Here is a 15,993-nt window from a genome sequence, read left to right as displayed (position 1 = left end):
GCAGAAGAATCCACACAACAGCTGCTTCTCATGGGTCTATCTAACACAGAGGGGTATGTGTGTACCCAAGTGTGTTTTAAAGTATCCAGTGATCACAAGGGAAAACTCAGATTTTTGAGGTTTGCTTTTTCTTCTTCTCCAAACACTGCTCTCTGGATTTCCTTAGGGAAAATTTAGAAAATATGTTGTAAAACCAAATGAAGTCCAAATATAATCAATGATATGGTCAACATGATACCTAAAATACACATTGTTCTCAATGCAACAAAGAAATAGTTATATATATTTAATTCCACATACTCATTACTCTTCAAAAGATTTGACACTATTGTGTAAAGTAGTACAGTGAAAGGATATTTGTGGGTAACTTTAAACATGAAATTGTTCAAACCAAGATATACTTCTAAAAAGATTCTTCCTGCCCCACTCATAAATACAGAGGGTCTTTGATTTATATAAGTTCGGTTGATATTTTACAAACTTTGTAAATCTTTTAGGGTTTTTTTGTTTGTTTTCTTGTTTTTGTTTTTTGATACAGGGTTTCTCTGGTAGCCCTGGCTGTCCTGGAACTAGCTCTGTGGGCCAGGCATAAGAAAACAATATATATATTAAATAGGATGTTTGTGGGACTCCCCAACAGTCACACAGCCCTGTGGGTAGGCCATCAATTCTGTAATCCACAGCATCCACAAAATGACACATTCAATACTTGTTAAGGAAGACTGTCCATATTAGGTAGTTTAAGTTAAGCTGTGATGTTTGTGGTGTCATGTGCACTTAATGCATTTAGCATATGGAAATTTCAATTTGTAGCTCTCATAAATGCAGGAACATCTGTACCATGACATGGTTTATTACCATTTCAGTTTGCAGACATATAAGTCTTCGATGCCTTATGGAACAGTTTCTGAGGTAGGTGATATTAATATGGTCTTCCATGCCTCTCTAAAGTGAAGGCAAAACTGGGCTTCAGCTAAATGTAAGCAATTTAAAACTATAGGAGGGAATCTCCTTCCTGAGAATTCACTCTCCTAAATAAAGATGCAATCCACTAGCCTATAGGATTTATGAAGTTCCATATAATACCAGTCTTGCAGACAAAACTGAAAATTAATTACATTTAAAATATTAATTTATGAGTCAGGCAGTGTTGGCATATGCCTTTATTTCCAGCACTCAGGAGGCAGAGGCAGGCAGATCTCTGTGAGTTCGAGACCAGCCTGGTCTGCAAGATCTAGTTCCAGGACAGCCTCCAAAGCCACAGAGAAACCCTGTCTTGAAAAACAACAACAACAAAATAAAAACAAACAAACAAACAAAAAACCATGTCTATTGTAGGAGTTTAACTATTTGATAGACTATTGGAGCTTATTACAAATATTACTCAAGAGTAACCATTCCAGCATACTATGGTATGTAGAATGTAGAATATTCTGGACTTTGGGCTAATGAAGATCTAGCTTCTGTTTGTGAGGACTATGTCCTAGTTTACAAGGTTATGATGTTGTTTTTGCTTATCTAGTATTTTGAATATCCTGAACTGTGTGTTCTGTGATTTCTAGGCGGATGTTGACAAAGCCGTGAAGGCTGCAAGGCAGGCTTTTCAGATTGGCTCCCCATGGCGCACCATGGATGCTTCAGAAAGAGGGCGTCTACTGTTCAAGCTGGCTGACTTAATGGAGAGAGACCGCCTCCTGCTGGCTGTGAGTATTAACCAATGCCAACAACAGGATGCATAGGAGAGTTCCCAAGAGCACTCACTGCTCCAGTTAGCCAGCTGGTTTGCCTAAGAGAGCAGCACATCGACTTTTTCTCTAGAATTTTTCAGTCCTTGCTATGGTCAAATGTTCCTCTAACAATGCCCTTGATTTCTCATATTCACTGAACCTGAAGTATTTTATGGGGAAATTTGTGAATTTGCTAAAAGTGCCAAAATATTGCTAGAAAAAATTTTATTTATATCTACCCAAACATTTATGTAATGCATCTTTCTCTTGCCACATGTCTGTTGACAATGTTGTAACAAAGAGAAGTAATTTTCATTTTGACAGGTGTAAAGGAATTAACAAACTAGGATCCAGGTTGAATATTGAATACAATCAGACTTCTCTTTTGGGTGCTATGTTTTTTCATTTCTGTGGTAAATATGTCGGTATAAAATATGAATGGGAGCACATTTACTTGTCCTCTGGGTCATGAATTTTAGTAAAGCCAACTGAAAATAACATGGCTCCCAGTTAGATATCAGACTATGTTTAATTATTTTCATTTTACTGGAAGCATTACCAATGTTTTGTAAAATTAACCCTTTCCTCAATGATGCTGAATTTTTCAAAATATGAAAAGAATAGTCATACTGCCCTCAGTAGTCTATAGAAAGGAAGCTATTTTCCAAAATGTGACTTCTCCCATTTGTTGGTGGCATGCAAACTGTTAACTACGTCTGTTACCTTGGAAGGCTGAAGAGAATGAAGAAGAGATACCCAAAATCACATGGGTGTAGATTCTGGGGGAAGTGGACAATATGAATCGGAGGAAGAAGAGCTTTAGCTATTGAATGATCATCTCATGGAATGTAGGATTCCAAGGAGACCTTTATAGTCTGAATGAAAAGAGATGAAAGAGAAAACACAACAATACCAGAAAGCCTGGAACTTTATAGTTTGACTATTGAAGTAGTTATGAGTATGTTTCCAAATGGCAGGATTGCCATTGAAAAGTGCTGAGGAAAATCCATAAATCCATGGTGAAAGATTAAGTGTCATATTTGGTCCAACAGACTTTCTATCTGTGAAGAATATGACAATAATTACTTAGGCATCAAGAATGGATGCAAACACCTTGTCTCTACCGTTGGCTGGCAAGAGAGATCCTATTGGAATTCTTATATGGCAAGGAGACTACCAGTCATTTTCACAGTTGTGTACCTGTGAAACTGTGCCTAGTGTGTAGACATAGTTTAGTTGGAAGGAACTCAGAGTGTGACAGAAAGAGCACAAGGGTCAGATGACAGGAATCTCATTATCCTCTCTACCAGGAGCTTGCTATGTGACCATAAACAAGTTATTGGACTCTGTTTTAATTTTTATTTAAATTATAAACAATCTTATTCTATATATCAATCCCAGTTCCCTCTCCCTCCCATCCTCCCATGCCCCACACCTACCTTCCATGGGGGATGATCACAGTCTGTCACATCATTTGGGGCAGGGCCTAGGGCCTCCCCCGTGTGTCTAGGCTGTGAGAGTAAAAAACAGTTTAGTTGAGATGATTTGAGATTCCATATAATTACAAAGCTCTCTGACATAACTACTGAAAATGTCGATCATTTATTCTTCTAATTTATTTTTATAATATTCCATACATTTATAAAATACATATTGATCATATCCATCCACAACTACTTCCTATCAACTCCCCTTAGGGCCACCCATACCACCTACTACCTACTTTTTACATCCTCTTTTTACTTTTCTGAATCAGATTATGCTGCTTATTCATACATGAGTATATGGTTGTTCATTTTTAATTTACATTATTTTCTCTGTATGGGTATTTGTCCCTTATGTGTGTCTGTGCACTAAGTACAGGATTGCTGCACTCAGAGGGCAGAAGGAGGCATAATATCACAAGTCACTGGGATTATAGATGATTGTAAGCTATTGTAAGATGTGGGTGCTGGGATCGAACTGGGTCTTCTGGAACAGCAATTGACAATCTTAACCACTGAACCATCTCTCCAGTTCTGCTGAACAATGTTCTTAATCTAATATCTTGTTGCAATTGTAGACTGTGGTTTGTGTTCGTTTTCAGACATTGGAGGCAATCAATGGTGGGAAAGTCTTTGCCAGTTCATACCTGTTTGATTTAGGAGGCTGCATCAAAGCATTGAAGTACTGTGCAGGCTGGGCAGACAAGGTCCATGGTCAAACAATACCAAGTGGTAAGTGTACTTAGAAAACTGGCAGGGATGTTGGCAGAGGCAAGGCTACCGGCTACCATTACAGAGATGACACTTTAAAATGCTGATAAAGATGTCAAACAATAAGGCAAAAACAATTTTTCCATTGACTTTGAATAAAGACATTTCTGAAAAAGGAAGTTCTATTGAGTCAACATTTTTTTTAGGCTGTACCCATTAATCATGAAGAAAATATAACTATGGAGAGTGTAGACAGCATTAAAGCATTTTCATAGACTCAATTAGGTATCATTGAGATGTCCAAATGTTCGAACTTTTCAAAACTGGCCACTAAAATCACTTATTTGTGTTTCATTTCCATAACAACATTGACATTCTTCCTAAAATACAATTTTTTAAGATATTTGGTCCAGAAAGAGGAAGGTATGCTGTCTGTGCCCTTTTAAGCTCAGTATATTTAAAACAAACTAATTTATATTAACATGTTTCAAAACACACAAAACAACATATTTACAAGCTGAGTTAAAAGATTTGCATGGAAGTGTTTGTGCAAGTATTACTCAGTATGCACATAGTAGAATAGACACTTAAAAAATATTTCAAGTGAAAAAGAATCAATAACTAGAAAAGAATCTATAACTGGAATGACTTCAGGAACTCAAGTAGTCCACTTCCAGTTCTGACACCAACACTCATTTCCAATCTCACTAGTCTTCAGGAACTAAGACGATAAGAATGAGACAACAGAGATACCATAAATGGGCTTTTTGTGGCTCTTACACCACTCTTAGGAAACATAAAAGAAGCTGCTTAACATACTCATAGTTCTTGCCAGGAACAGTACTTGCTGCAATAGCAGAGGCACCTGTAAAGGAAGCCAAAATAAAACACAGAACAACAAAATTCCCAGGGTAACCACATCAAAGTAAGGCACTTGAGTAGGCCAAACCCAGATGGAAGAGAACCATGTTTCACTTCAGACACTTTTTTTCATAGATTAAAAGACATTGCATTTACGTTTGATAGTCAAAAAATAAAACCAAATATTTCAAGTCAGTAGAAAGACTGCTTACTCTGGGGAGATATTTTGCTATTTTAAATCATTTATCTTTAAAAGTTAGTGCTCCTGGGAGATTCAAAATGCTGGAAACATTTGTTTGTGGCTCTGCCCTTACCCAAATGGGACCTCACCTCCCAGGTCCTTTGTGCATGTAGAAGGCAGCCATCTTGGAATACAAGAAATTGAGTATTTCTCAGTCTTTAGATTCAAATAGTTATTTGATAGTCCCATTGTTTATGTTATTAATCTTGTAGATATTATATTTTGTTTCCCTTTTGCTATTCACTGTGGGGCTCCCCTCATACCCACATCCTATCACCCTGCCATGAGTGCATCCCACATTTTCCTTTTAATGGATGGTGTCTTTACTCTGTTTTCCAGATGGAGATATTTTTACTTACACAAGACGTGAACCAATTGGGGTGTGTGGCCAAATCATCCCTGTAAGTTCTCCTTCGTAACTCCAATGGGGAAAAGAAAACAGTAATCCATTTGATCTGAAGCCATCCCCACACAAGTGAAGCTTGTGTGATGGTTATGTATGAAGTAAATTCAATAAGTATGACTGCCTGAAGAATATATTCCTGTCACTTTGTTTCTTGGATATGAGTTAGCTGGTGCAGATCCCCTCTATCTACTGCTATACCTTTGAGGGTGTTTTAGTGTTGCCAAATAACCCCTAAGTGTTTACTGCATGGGTTATTTTGAGATTTGTGTTATGTTCTGGTTTCATGAGTTGTGCTTTGTAAGTATGTGACAAAGGCTTATTACAACTCCTCTGTGCTGGGACATGTCAGTGGACACAGCAGTGCTCACTGCTCCCAGCATGTCTGTCTCCTTGAGACTTCCCACTAAGGACAGTAGTAACTGAAGCAAGATTGTTCAAGTGCTGGAAAATGTCTTTGATTGAGTGGGAGGAATAAGCTCCATGAAAACTGGAATAGTTTATGTCCTGTGTTATACATTTAGGGTAGCAGGATTGGGGACTCAAAATTCTTCTGCCAAAAAAATAATGTTCTGGATGTAACCAAATTTCCTCTAAGGTTAACACAGGGCACTGGCCACATACAGCTGATATAGTTTAAGAAGATAAATAAAAAAAATAGTGAAGTGTTGTAAGGTTTTCAGAATGACAGTGACTCTTGGCTAGTGTGACTGAATGTATCAGTGTATTTCATGGAAATACTTCAGTACTTCAAAGGTTTAAAAAACACTCAAAATCACCTACATCACTCTTCCAGCTAGGACTATTGGATAAGTTTAAACATTAACTTCCCCTGTTTTGTTCTGTTGTACTGGAGATCTAACCCTAGGCCTCACACATGCTTTGCTGCAGCCCTGAATTTCTCAATTAATCCTGAGGACATCATCTAAAAGAGACAGGACTGTTTTACCATCCATGGGGGGTGAATGGCATTAAAGAGAGAAACAGTCACATATCTTATTTCTTACAGGTGGCCAGTGGGTTTGCTGAGATCCAAACTCAAGCATTTGCTTACTTTATGTGAACTTCCTTTGCCTTTAACCATATTGTTTATCTTGGGCTGAGGCTAGCTCTGTCATGTGGAAATTGCATTCAATATGTCCATGGCCTGATTTCAGTCTCTGGGATCCAAAAAGAAAAAATGAAGTCTCCTAGACAGTCAGTGTACTAAGAGATATTATAATTAGGTAAATTCAATAAGCATTCTTTAGAGAGATGTAAGGAGAGAATGTTATACCTTTTAAACTATCTGTAACATTTGCCATGCTTAATTATATACAAAAACATAAAATAATGTTTTCCTTGTAGAATAAGAATTCAAAATAATGGGACTTGATTAGATTCAGGGGTGTTTTCCTATTCCCTTCTATGTTTAGTTCAGAACATTTATCATTTACTAGTTGCTTTTAGCAATAAACCTAAGTGAGATATGCCAGGTAATTACACCGAACTTATCAGTTTTCTATCAAGACAGGTCATTTTAGAAACTGTAGCTTGAGACAATATAAAATTATTCAATTTTGCTTTCCAGTGGAATTTCCCATTGCTCATGTTCATTTGGAAGATAGGCCCTGCCCTTAGCTGTGGGAACACCGTGATTGTCAAACCAGCAGAGCAAACTCCTCTGACTGCTCTTTACATGGCATCTTTAATAAAAGAGGTGAGTCTACAGAGTCACAACATGCAGGTAAATTCAGGGTTCTCCCCCACCCCTGTTTACCTTACAAACTTCATTCCTGCCACTGTGAGCTTCATTGATCAAACATGGCTCCTGCCCAGTCATGGAGATAAAAGAAGCAGAACTACAATCTTCAACTCTTGTCAGCCCGAACAAATGTGTCTCTATCTAAATAATGACAGAGGCTTATAGCCAGTCATCTTGTAACCGGTTACTTATGTTGTTCAAGTCTCATGAGCATAATTCCTGAGGAAATAACGGCATTCTTTCAAATGCTGAAATATTTGTTGTCACTGAGGAATTTATAACTGGCCTGGTTGCTTCTGTGAATTCTTTCAGTAATCTTAGTTTGAATGTGGCTGTAGGTTAGAGGCCACATGTGTCAATATACTCACTATGTTATGCAAGAATAAAACAGTTGTTTACAGTCTCTTATCTATCATAGCTTCATCTTCAGGTTCTTTTCTGTTAAAAGTGCAAAGAGTACATGGAACTTCTATTAATTCAACATGTGTTATTTCATGCTTTAAAAAACAATTTGCTGGGTTTTGTTCTTAATATCATACCAAAAACTCAAACTTAGAATTTTGAAATCTGAAAAAACATCTTTCAGATACTTTTCATTTCAAATTAAAATGAACAACCTTTTGTCAGAATGAGGCATTTAATGCAAATATCTTGAAATTTTAATATATCCATCAAACTAGTGGGACTGTCTTTGTTGATTTCAGTAGGATAGGAATCATTCTATCATCCTAAGAAGAGAGGCTTTGTTTATGTCATTTTTTACTGATTGAACAATACCTCTAGGGATTTGGCATGTAGCCGCTCTGCCTGCAAAGGCAATAGGTAAGCACTGAAAGTGTGACGACTCTAGATTTTTAGGTTTGCTGATGATACTGAAAGCCTTCTTTCTATGTACATACTTTATCATACTTTTCTGGATCCTTTCTCAATGAGGTCTCCCTTCTGACATTTGACACAGCTAATCTTGGAACTATGATCCATTGATGTGATATACGGATTTGGCAAAAAGTGTTTTCAGTATTATCACCTTTGAGTATTCTTTCATGTGGAAAAAGAAAAGAAATAGTAATAACAAAGAATAAACACTTAAGTGAAATTTTCTGGGTAGAAAAAACTCCTAAGGTTAGAATAACAAAGCAGCTTCAGTCATGGGTCATGTAGTCGTGTCTCTGTTGAGAATTAAATTCTTCTTCCATTGACTGCTTGCCTCTTTACTTGTAGGCAGGGTTTCCCCCTGGCGTAGTAAACATTGTCCCTGGTTATGGACCAACCGCAGGGGCAGCCATCTCCTCTCATATGGACATCGACAAGGTGGCCTTTACGGGATCAACACAGGTAGTACCAGTCTTCGGATGCCTCATCTCTAATGAGAACAAGCATGTACTCCGCAGCTTTTTCTTAACCAACACTTCTGAAAAAAAAAGTTATTTCAATGATTTGTTCCTTATTCTGTCCATGTTTATCAAAGACAAGTGGGTGAATTTAGGATAAAAGAAAATACCTGTTACTATTGGAGAAAGATTACCATTTTCAATGTGTTTATTACTATCTCTTGTTAATACAGCCTCTGAGGTTGTCTGATGAGTGGTAAAGTATCTGGTAAGACATATAAATTCCACCACAGTGATGTATATGAGTGAATGTAAGTACAACCTCTAGAACAAGAAAACTAAATAGTAGAGTCTCACCTTTAGTGTCTTATTTGGGACTGTCTACCCAGCATAGCCTGAGAAGGGGACCAAAATTCATTTCTTTCTATGTTTCTTCTGGAGAACCTCAGTGATCTGTGTGCCTGACTTTTGAATACAGTAATTTTAAGAAGACCGTATGTCAATTCAACTTTTGAGAAGTTTATTAAAATATCGAAGCAACTAACTTCTCAAAAGTTGAATTGATAAACCTTAAATTCTATTTTATTCAATTCTTGACCTTCTAAAACACATTTTCTTTATTTTTCATGGGCAGTAGAAAAATAGTACATGGTGAAAATCTATGACTGACATATGGTCTTCTTAAAATTACTGTATTCAGAATTTTCTATGGGGTAAAAAGATGTGAGGATGTACAAGACATGCTGATAACTTCTGTCATTGTGATATATCAGGGAAGGAAACGGCAGGCAGATAGAATCTTGGGACTGCCTGCAATGGGGAAGCCATGGGCATATCTGGGTCCAAAACCTGTGCCTTCTCCAGGGCATCTATGCTGAAGGCTTCTGGTCCTGACCCCAGAGGTAGCATGAATGTTCAACTGCTATAAGTGATCCTGAGACATGAACCATTTTGAGGCCTTTTTATAAACTCCTCAATAAAGATGGAAATTAGGAGATCAGGCAAAATCTGGGCTCAAATTCCAATCTAACTCTCTAAGTACAATGCCCCTAGAAGTTCAGTGTCTTTGCCAAATTTGACTTTCTTTACTTGAAAAGTAGAATGTAATATCTGTTTTTCTCAGTTTTACATAATAAAAATGAGAGCCTGTAGAAGAAGACATTTAGTACCCCTCCGAGAACTCGAAATGTCCTTGTAATTTCGTTTTCCCAGGCTTTGGTTTGTATGTGGTTATCTGCTCCTGTTACCTAACTACAAGAGTTCCCACACTGCTCCTATGCAAAGTTCAGATAAAACCATGAACTAGACATGTTTCTATCTGTGTTCCCACTACCCTTGCAGGACAGTGAGTGTCCTTGCAGATTGATCTCTTTCTATTATCTGGCTAGCCTCAAAGACTCTTGTTCAGGGTTAGCCAGAGAATGGTGGCTTCTAAATGACAAAATGGTAACAACATGATTTTAAAAACCACAGTGAGGGAAAACATAGCATTATTCCCACACAAATGCTCTGTGGGAACTTGTTCATTTGTTTTCTTCAAGGCTTGTAACCTGACTTAGACTAAAGATCCTGAATCAATCTTAATCCAGAAGCAAATGATAGATTGCATCTCTTGTGGTCACAACAACAAAACAATTTAACAAAAAATTTAATGTAGTTTAGATATTAAGAATTTCAAATAATTCATTTTTATAAAGAACTGTAGCCACACAGTGTAAGACACATTTTTTGGAACACTGCTTCACAGGATGCAGCAAGTTTAGATTTCTGCCATTCTCATTGTCCTCTTCTGGAAAATAAAATTTTACTTTTTAAAAGGAAGGGGAAAAAAATCACAGGATAAAAATTATTTGATTGTTTTCTGAGAAAATTCAAGCAAACTACAAGTTGTCCACTTGAATGTGCAATGTATGTAAAATCTTTATTCCTCCTTCATATTTCTACACAGCCATTGTATTACACATTCTTTGCCATGTGGGTTGTGGCTTTAGGAAATGTCTTCTGGTTTTACTCCATTACAAGGTTTAGCTATGTTGCCAAAACTTTTCTACTAAACTTAACAGGTAACTCCAAAAAGATAAAATTTTTTGTAGAGAAAACAGAAACTTTTTAAATGAAAATAGTCACAAAGATTGTATTACAGAGACTTGACATGGTGGCATACACCACTACCCCCACTTGGGAAGTGAAGCAGGAGAATCACAAGCCAGATTGAGCTAAACAGGGTTACACTGTATAAATAAGTACTTATTTATAAATATTATATTATTTATCTCTTTCTCTTATCTGGCTAGCCTCAAAGACTCTTGTTCAGGAGTATAAATAAATAAATAAATAAATGGACAGAAATGAAGCAAGACAACAGTCTGAAAGAGAAGATAAATTTCAGGTAGAGGTTCCCCAGGACATGGCTAGATTTGTTTGTGTCTATTCATCTAATTTCAGGAATTAAATTGAGATCATTAATAAAATGAAAATCTTAGTAGAGTGAATATCTTTTCTGAAATGCACAATTGCAATGAAGTATCCACATAGAAATAATCTCAACAGTCATATGTGTGAGAGAAACATTGCATTAAAATCCAATATGTAAAATAGCCCAGGAAACACAGAGGATTAAAGACGCAAAGGGGTACCTCTAGACACCTGGGTAAAGATCTTTGCAGTAGAATGTGGTCATGGTGAACAGAAAGAAGTACAAGTGGTCATGAAAGCTGGATTTATGGATGGAAAAGAAGAACAGGTTTTTTGTTTTTTTTTTTTGTTTTTTTTTTGTTTGTTTTTTTTTTTTTAGAAAACAACCTTCAATTGAAGGGACCCAAAGAGAGAAATTAAAATAAAATGATATCAATGTCTTCTTTTAGACAAAGGAACTAGAATTAAGGAAGAAACTAGAATGGCAGGATTCCAGCTAAGGTGAGGAAGAACATAGAGATCAGAGCCTGCCTCTTTCTTTTATATCCACTGTGCCAAGTGCCATGTGTAGGAGAAACAGGAGCACAGGGCCAAGAACACCATGGTGAAGGAGCATATGTGATAAACACACAGGGCCATAGAAAATGACAGTCTATTGGGAAATTTTTGCAGATGTGTATGATACCATTTGGGGTATTCCAGATGGATGTTCATGTGTTTCTTTGGGAGACCAGAGGAAAAAGAATCACGCCCACCTAGAATCATCAGAGAAGGGCTCAAAGAGAATCTGTGCTAAGAGATGAGCCCAAACAAAGGAAGAACTGAGTTCTCTAAATGTCATCAGAGGTAGAGAAGTCAATGCATCAGATGTTTGGGGGTATTTCTGATCAAATACAGAGAGAAAGTTTTGATGAAAGTGAAAAATAAACTCTTATCGGCCCACACATGAAAGTCAGCTCTCAAGTTGCAGTGTCTGTTCTCCTGCCTACAAGCATTTTCTGATTTGCCTCATATTTTCAGACTTAATGGTAGAGGCTTTTTTACACCTAAGGTGCCAGATCCTGAGTGACACCGTTTCATGTTTCTTCCAAATTAAATTACAGGGTGATATAAATGTCCTATAAATGGAAAGTATTAAAACAACCTATTGACATGTGAAGAAACTAAGCCTCCTTCTCTGCAATGTCTGCTTTCAGGTTGGCAAATTAATCAAAGAAGCTGCAGGGAAAAGCAATCTGAAGAGGGTCACCCTGGAACTTGGGGGAAAGAGCCCCTGCATTGTGTTTGCAGATGCTGACTGTAAGTGCAAGTCCCTTGCTAGCATCTCACCTTCTTCCTCCTGGTGTTTGATGATGTCACACAGTCATCTGGAGTCTTGCAAATGGCTTTGCTTCAAGGTGTAAGGAATTAACTAGAGTCTGTGGTGATTCTGCAAAGCTTTCAAATTGTTCCTGTAGTATACAGACAATAAAACACAGAGAAGATTTTGTCCTGAGTTGGAATAGCTTATTGCTTCTGAGGGTCAATCTGAGGTAGTATAAATGCATTGCATCTAGGATCTGTGATGTGGTTTTGGTAATTTTGTATCATAGATTCTTTAATTGTGCCGAGGACATGAAATACTTAAGACATTTGGAGCCAAAAGGAGTATAGCTGTCACAAATTGCATAATTTCTTTCTCCCTTTACTCAGGACCATTCATAAGAAGAATAAAGTGTATTAGACTTATTTAAATGATTTCTCTTTTTTCAATTAATGTTAGTGAAGTTGAATATGTTAAGTTTATCATTTGGATATGATCACATCTGTAAAATTCCAAACCTTTCTGATTTTACTAACAAATGAAATATTCAGTTACTTATCATGTAGGAGTAATTTCACTGAAATTCATGGTCCATTATTCCTTTTCCTCTTACTTCATTAACTGCATAATTACAACTAGACTATAAACACAAACGGTGCATTATCTTTGCTATTGTCACTGTGGTGATCCTCACTACAGATTTTAGAATTTACTTTCAGTTTACTATTCATCACATGACAGGGTCCCTAGTTTATCACTCCTAACTACAACTGAAGCCATTACTATTGCCTCAGATTGACACCCCACTTCTATAATATTAAATAGAAACGTTCTTATTCATAAAATTCACACACAAACACACACACACACATACACACACACACACACACACACACACACACACACACACACACACACCTTTCTTTTTATTTTGTTAGAACCAACAGCATTCTAATAAAAACTCTATTCCCATTGTACCACATAAACTAAGCAATGAATGTGCATGTATGACATAGATTTTAGATAGATTTTGGAAGTGTCTTGTCTAGAGGAAAATTCATATGGTGAGTGATTCTTCTGAATACTAATAGTTGTTCTCAAAAAGATAATTTTTCCCTTTGACCAAAGTACATGAATTTCTTGAAATTATTTAAGGGAAGATTTCATATTTTATTAGCTAAAATCTGAATCTGAAAGTAGTCACAGATATTTCAATCATTAGAAAGAGTTATAAAATTATTTTCATTGCTATTTCTTCTTACAATCAAGTCTATAGTCTTAGTAAGGTCTGTGTTAAAGGTGGCCTAGCCTCTCTTTCCAGCTTCTTTCTGTTGTTATTTCATTGAAAATAAAAAGATTATCAAGATTGTTTTGTCATTTGGCTTCCAAGAGGTGAAATATGTTGAGTCTATGTGTGTTTGGTGAGTTTTTTTTAACCTATCACCATTTTTCATCTGAGAAAAAAATACATCTAAAAATTTTATTTTGATTCAGATGTTGTGTGTATGTGTGTGTATATGTCTGTCTATGTGTGGGAGCCTCCAAAGGCCAGAAGAGAGTTTCAGTGGTCCTGAGGAAGTAGCTATAGGAGACTGTGACCCATCCTTCATGAGCCATGGGAACTCAACTCCAGTACACTAGAAGAGCTCCAGGTGCTTTTAACCACTCAGCCATCTCTTCAGTGCATGTCCATGTGTGTGAGCACATTTACACACATATAAGCTATAGAAAATATTTCTGCTTTAATGTGAATGTTTCCTTTGCAGTGGACACAGCCATTGAGTTTGCACATAATGGGGTGTTCTACCATCAAGGCCAATGTTGTGTGGCAGCATCCAGGCTTTTCGTTGAGGAGTCAATTTATGATGAGTTTGTGAGAAGGAGTGTTGAGCGAGCTAAGAAATACGTTCTTGGAAATCCTCTGAACACAGGAATAAACCAAGGCCCTCAGGTAAAAAAGACAAGCATTACAATACAAGAATTAAGAACTACTTTGAACTAATTTTGATAGAGTTAACTTTACCTCTTAGCTATACACTTTGCTAGTGGACATGATTGTGGTGATATCTTGCTTGTAACAGTCACAGGACTGGGTGGGATAGAACTTCCATCTACACATTATTACGCTGACCTCATTGTAAAGAGGCTAATTTCCAATAGGAAAAAAATCATTCTAATTTTGTGTTGGCAGTTTTTATTTTATGTGTCTAGAAGTAGTTTAGGAATAATGCAGGGAATTAAACATGTAAAGGTCTGAGGAGATAACCCATTGGATAAGATTCTTGCAATTTAAGCATGAAGTTCAAAGTGCAGATTCTAGCACTCACATAAAAACTGAATGTATTTGGTAGCTGACATTTAGCCTCAAAGTTCATGAAATATGGCAGGAATTTCCCAAGGCAATGTGACTAGCTAGAATAGCCAAACTCTAAGTTCTGAGTTCAGAGAGATACCTTATCTAGAGTAGGAGTAGAGAGTGAGAGTAAAAGACACATAATGTCAACCTCTGCCTTCTGCACACATTGCACTGTCATACTTATAACTGAGTGCACACCACATACACATAAAACACAAGAGGTAAAGAGGAAATTTTTCCAATATTATCAGTTCCTTGCCCTCTTCAGTCTGTATGCTTTTTGTTTCCTATTACAATTTGTAGACCTCTTCGAAGTTCACATAGATTTCTGTAATTTCTCCCTCATAATCAGTCTTTGACTTCAGCAGTCACTCTACAAGTATAAGCACTTGAGCTCTCCTGGATCCTCTGCAGGGTCCTCAGTTTCTCTAGTGTAATGATACTGTAAGTGTTCTTGAAGATTCTGGTTTATGGGCTTCTGACATGCTTTTCTCTGTAGTTATCAGAAGCAGGCATTTCCCAAGTGGCTCTGAGTTTCTTCTGTGTAGTTACATTCACTGTAAATATGAGTATCTTTGTCTCTCTCACGCAAAGGTCACCCTTTCATCCTGTACAGCTTTGGTTCATAAACTGTTATGGTCTGCTCAAGCTTTATGGACCTTTGTTTCTGAGTTCACGCCTGCTTCTGGATCTTTCTTTAAAACAGTGAGCCTTAACCTGAGGTAGTGGTGCCCAGCCCCCACAATAGCAAAAACTGACCTTATCTGGAGACAAATTAAGTAATTACAAAAAGGTGAAGGGGATCTTCTCACATCTAGTGAGCAGAGGAAAGATGCCACCCAACAGTAAGCAAGAAAACCTCACAACAATGAGCTTACTGTCCCCAAGTGCCATTAGAGCTGTTCCTGAGAGCTGTGCCCTAGGGACTGGACATTGACCTTGGAACTGTTATTCTTTTACATTAACTATGATACACTGTTTCTCACTGTTGAATTGGAACCAAAACTCATTCTTGATTTATTTAACAACTGCAAACCAAATTCTATTAGCACAAATTTAGGGGACATTGCTACTAGCTGTACCTCATGAGAGTACCTTGAAAAAAGCCATAAATCCCAAAGAGAACATGGTCAGTAGCATCTTAGACTTTATCATATAAATAATTTGGACAAAGCTCTTAGCGTTTCTTTTCAATCAAAGTACCCATGTAGGAAATGTGTAGGACTAAAGCAGTGTCCCAAGATAACTGGCAAGTGAAGGTATTATTTACATTGTCTCAGTCTCATTATATATTTTTATTATTGATTTCAGTGAGTGTATAAAGATAGTTGCTGATTTCCTATTTGCTAATTCTCTAATCCCTATTTGCTCTAATATTTAAAAAATGATGGAATTCTTAGTAGTTTTGATGTCATCA

At 37.0% G+C, this 15,993-nt stretch overlaps 1 protein-coding gene across 1 annotated transcript in view; it reads left to right on the top strand.

The window, feature by feature from the left end:
• The window catches only part of LOC100768654 (retinal dehydrogenase 1), a 40,815-nt gene that overhangs the window by 12,670 nt on the left and 12,152 nt on the right, over positions 1 to 15,993 (top strand). Inside the window, exons 3-9 of the mRNA XM_027406543.2 lie at positions 1,563 to 1,703; positions 3,814 to 3,943; positions 5,364 to 5,425; positions 6,998 to 7,126; positions 8,393 to 8,506; positions 12,114 to 12,216; positions 13,987 to 14,171. Of these exons, the coding sequence (XP_027262344.1) occupies positions 1,563 to 1,703; positions 3,814 to 3,943; positions 5,364 to 5,425; positions 6,998 to 7,126; positions 8,393 to 8,506; positions 12,114 to 12,216; positions 13,987 to 14,171 (864 nt within the window). The remainder of the gene's footprint in view (positions 1 to 1,562; positions 1,704 to 3,813; positions 3,944 to 5,363; positions 5,426 to 6,997; positions 7,127 to 8,392; positions 8,507 to 12,113; positions 12,217 to 13,986; positions 14,172 to 15,993) is intronic.

The sequence above is a fragment of the Cricetulus griseus genome, chromosome 3 (genome assembly GCF_003668045.3).
Source record: "Cricetulus griseus strain 17A/GY chromosome 3, alternate assembly CriGri-PICRH-1.0, whole genome shotgun sequence".
In the NCBI taxonomy this organism is placed as follows: Eukaryota; Metazoa; Chordata; class Mammalia; order Rodentia; family Cricetidae; genus Cricetulus; species Cricetulus griseus.
The sequence above is the reverse complement of the archived record's forward strand: the minus strand, read 5'-3'. Positions and strand labels throughout refer to the sequence as shown.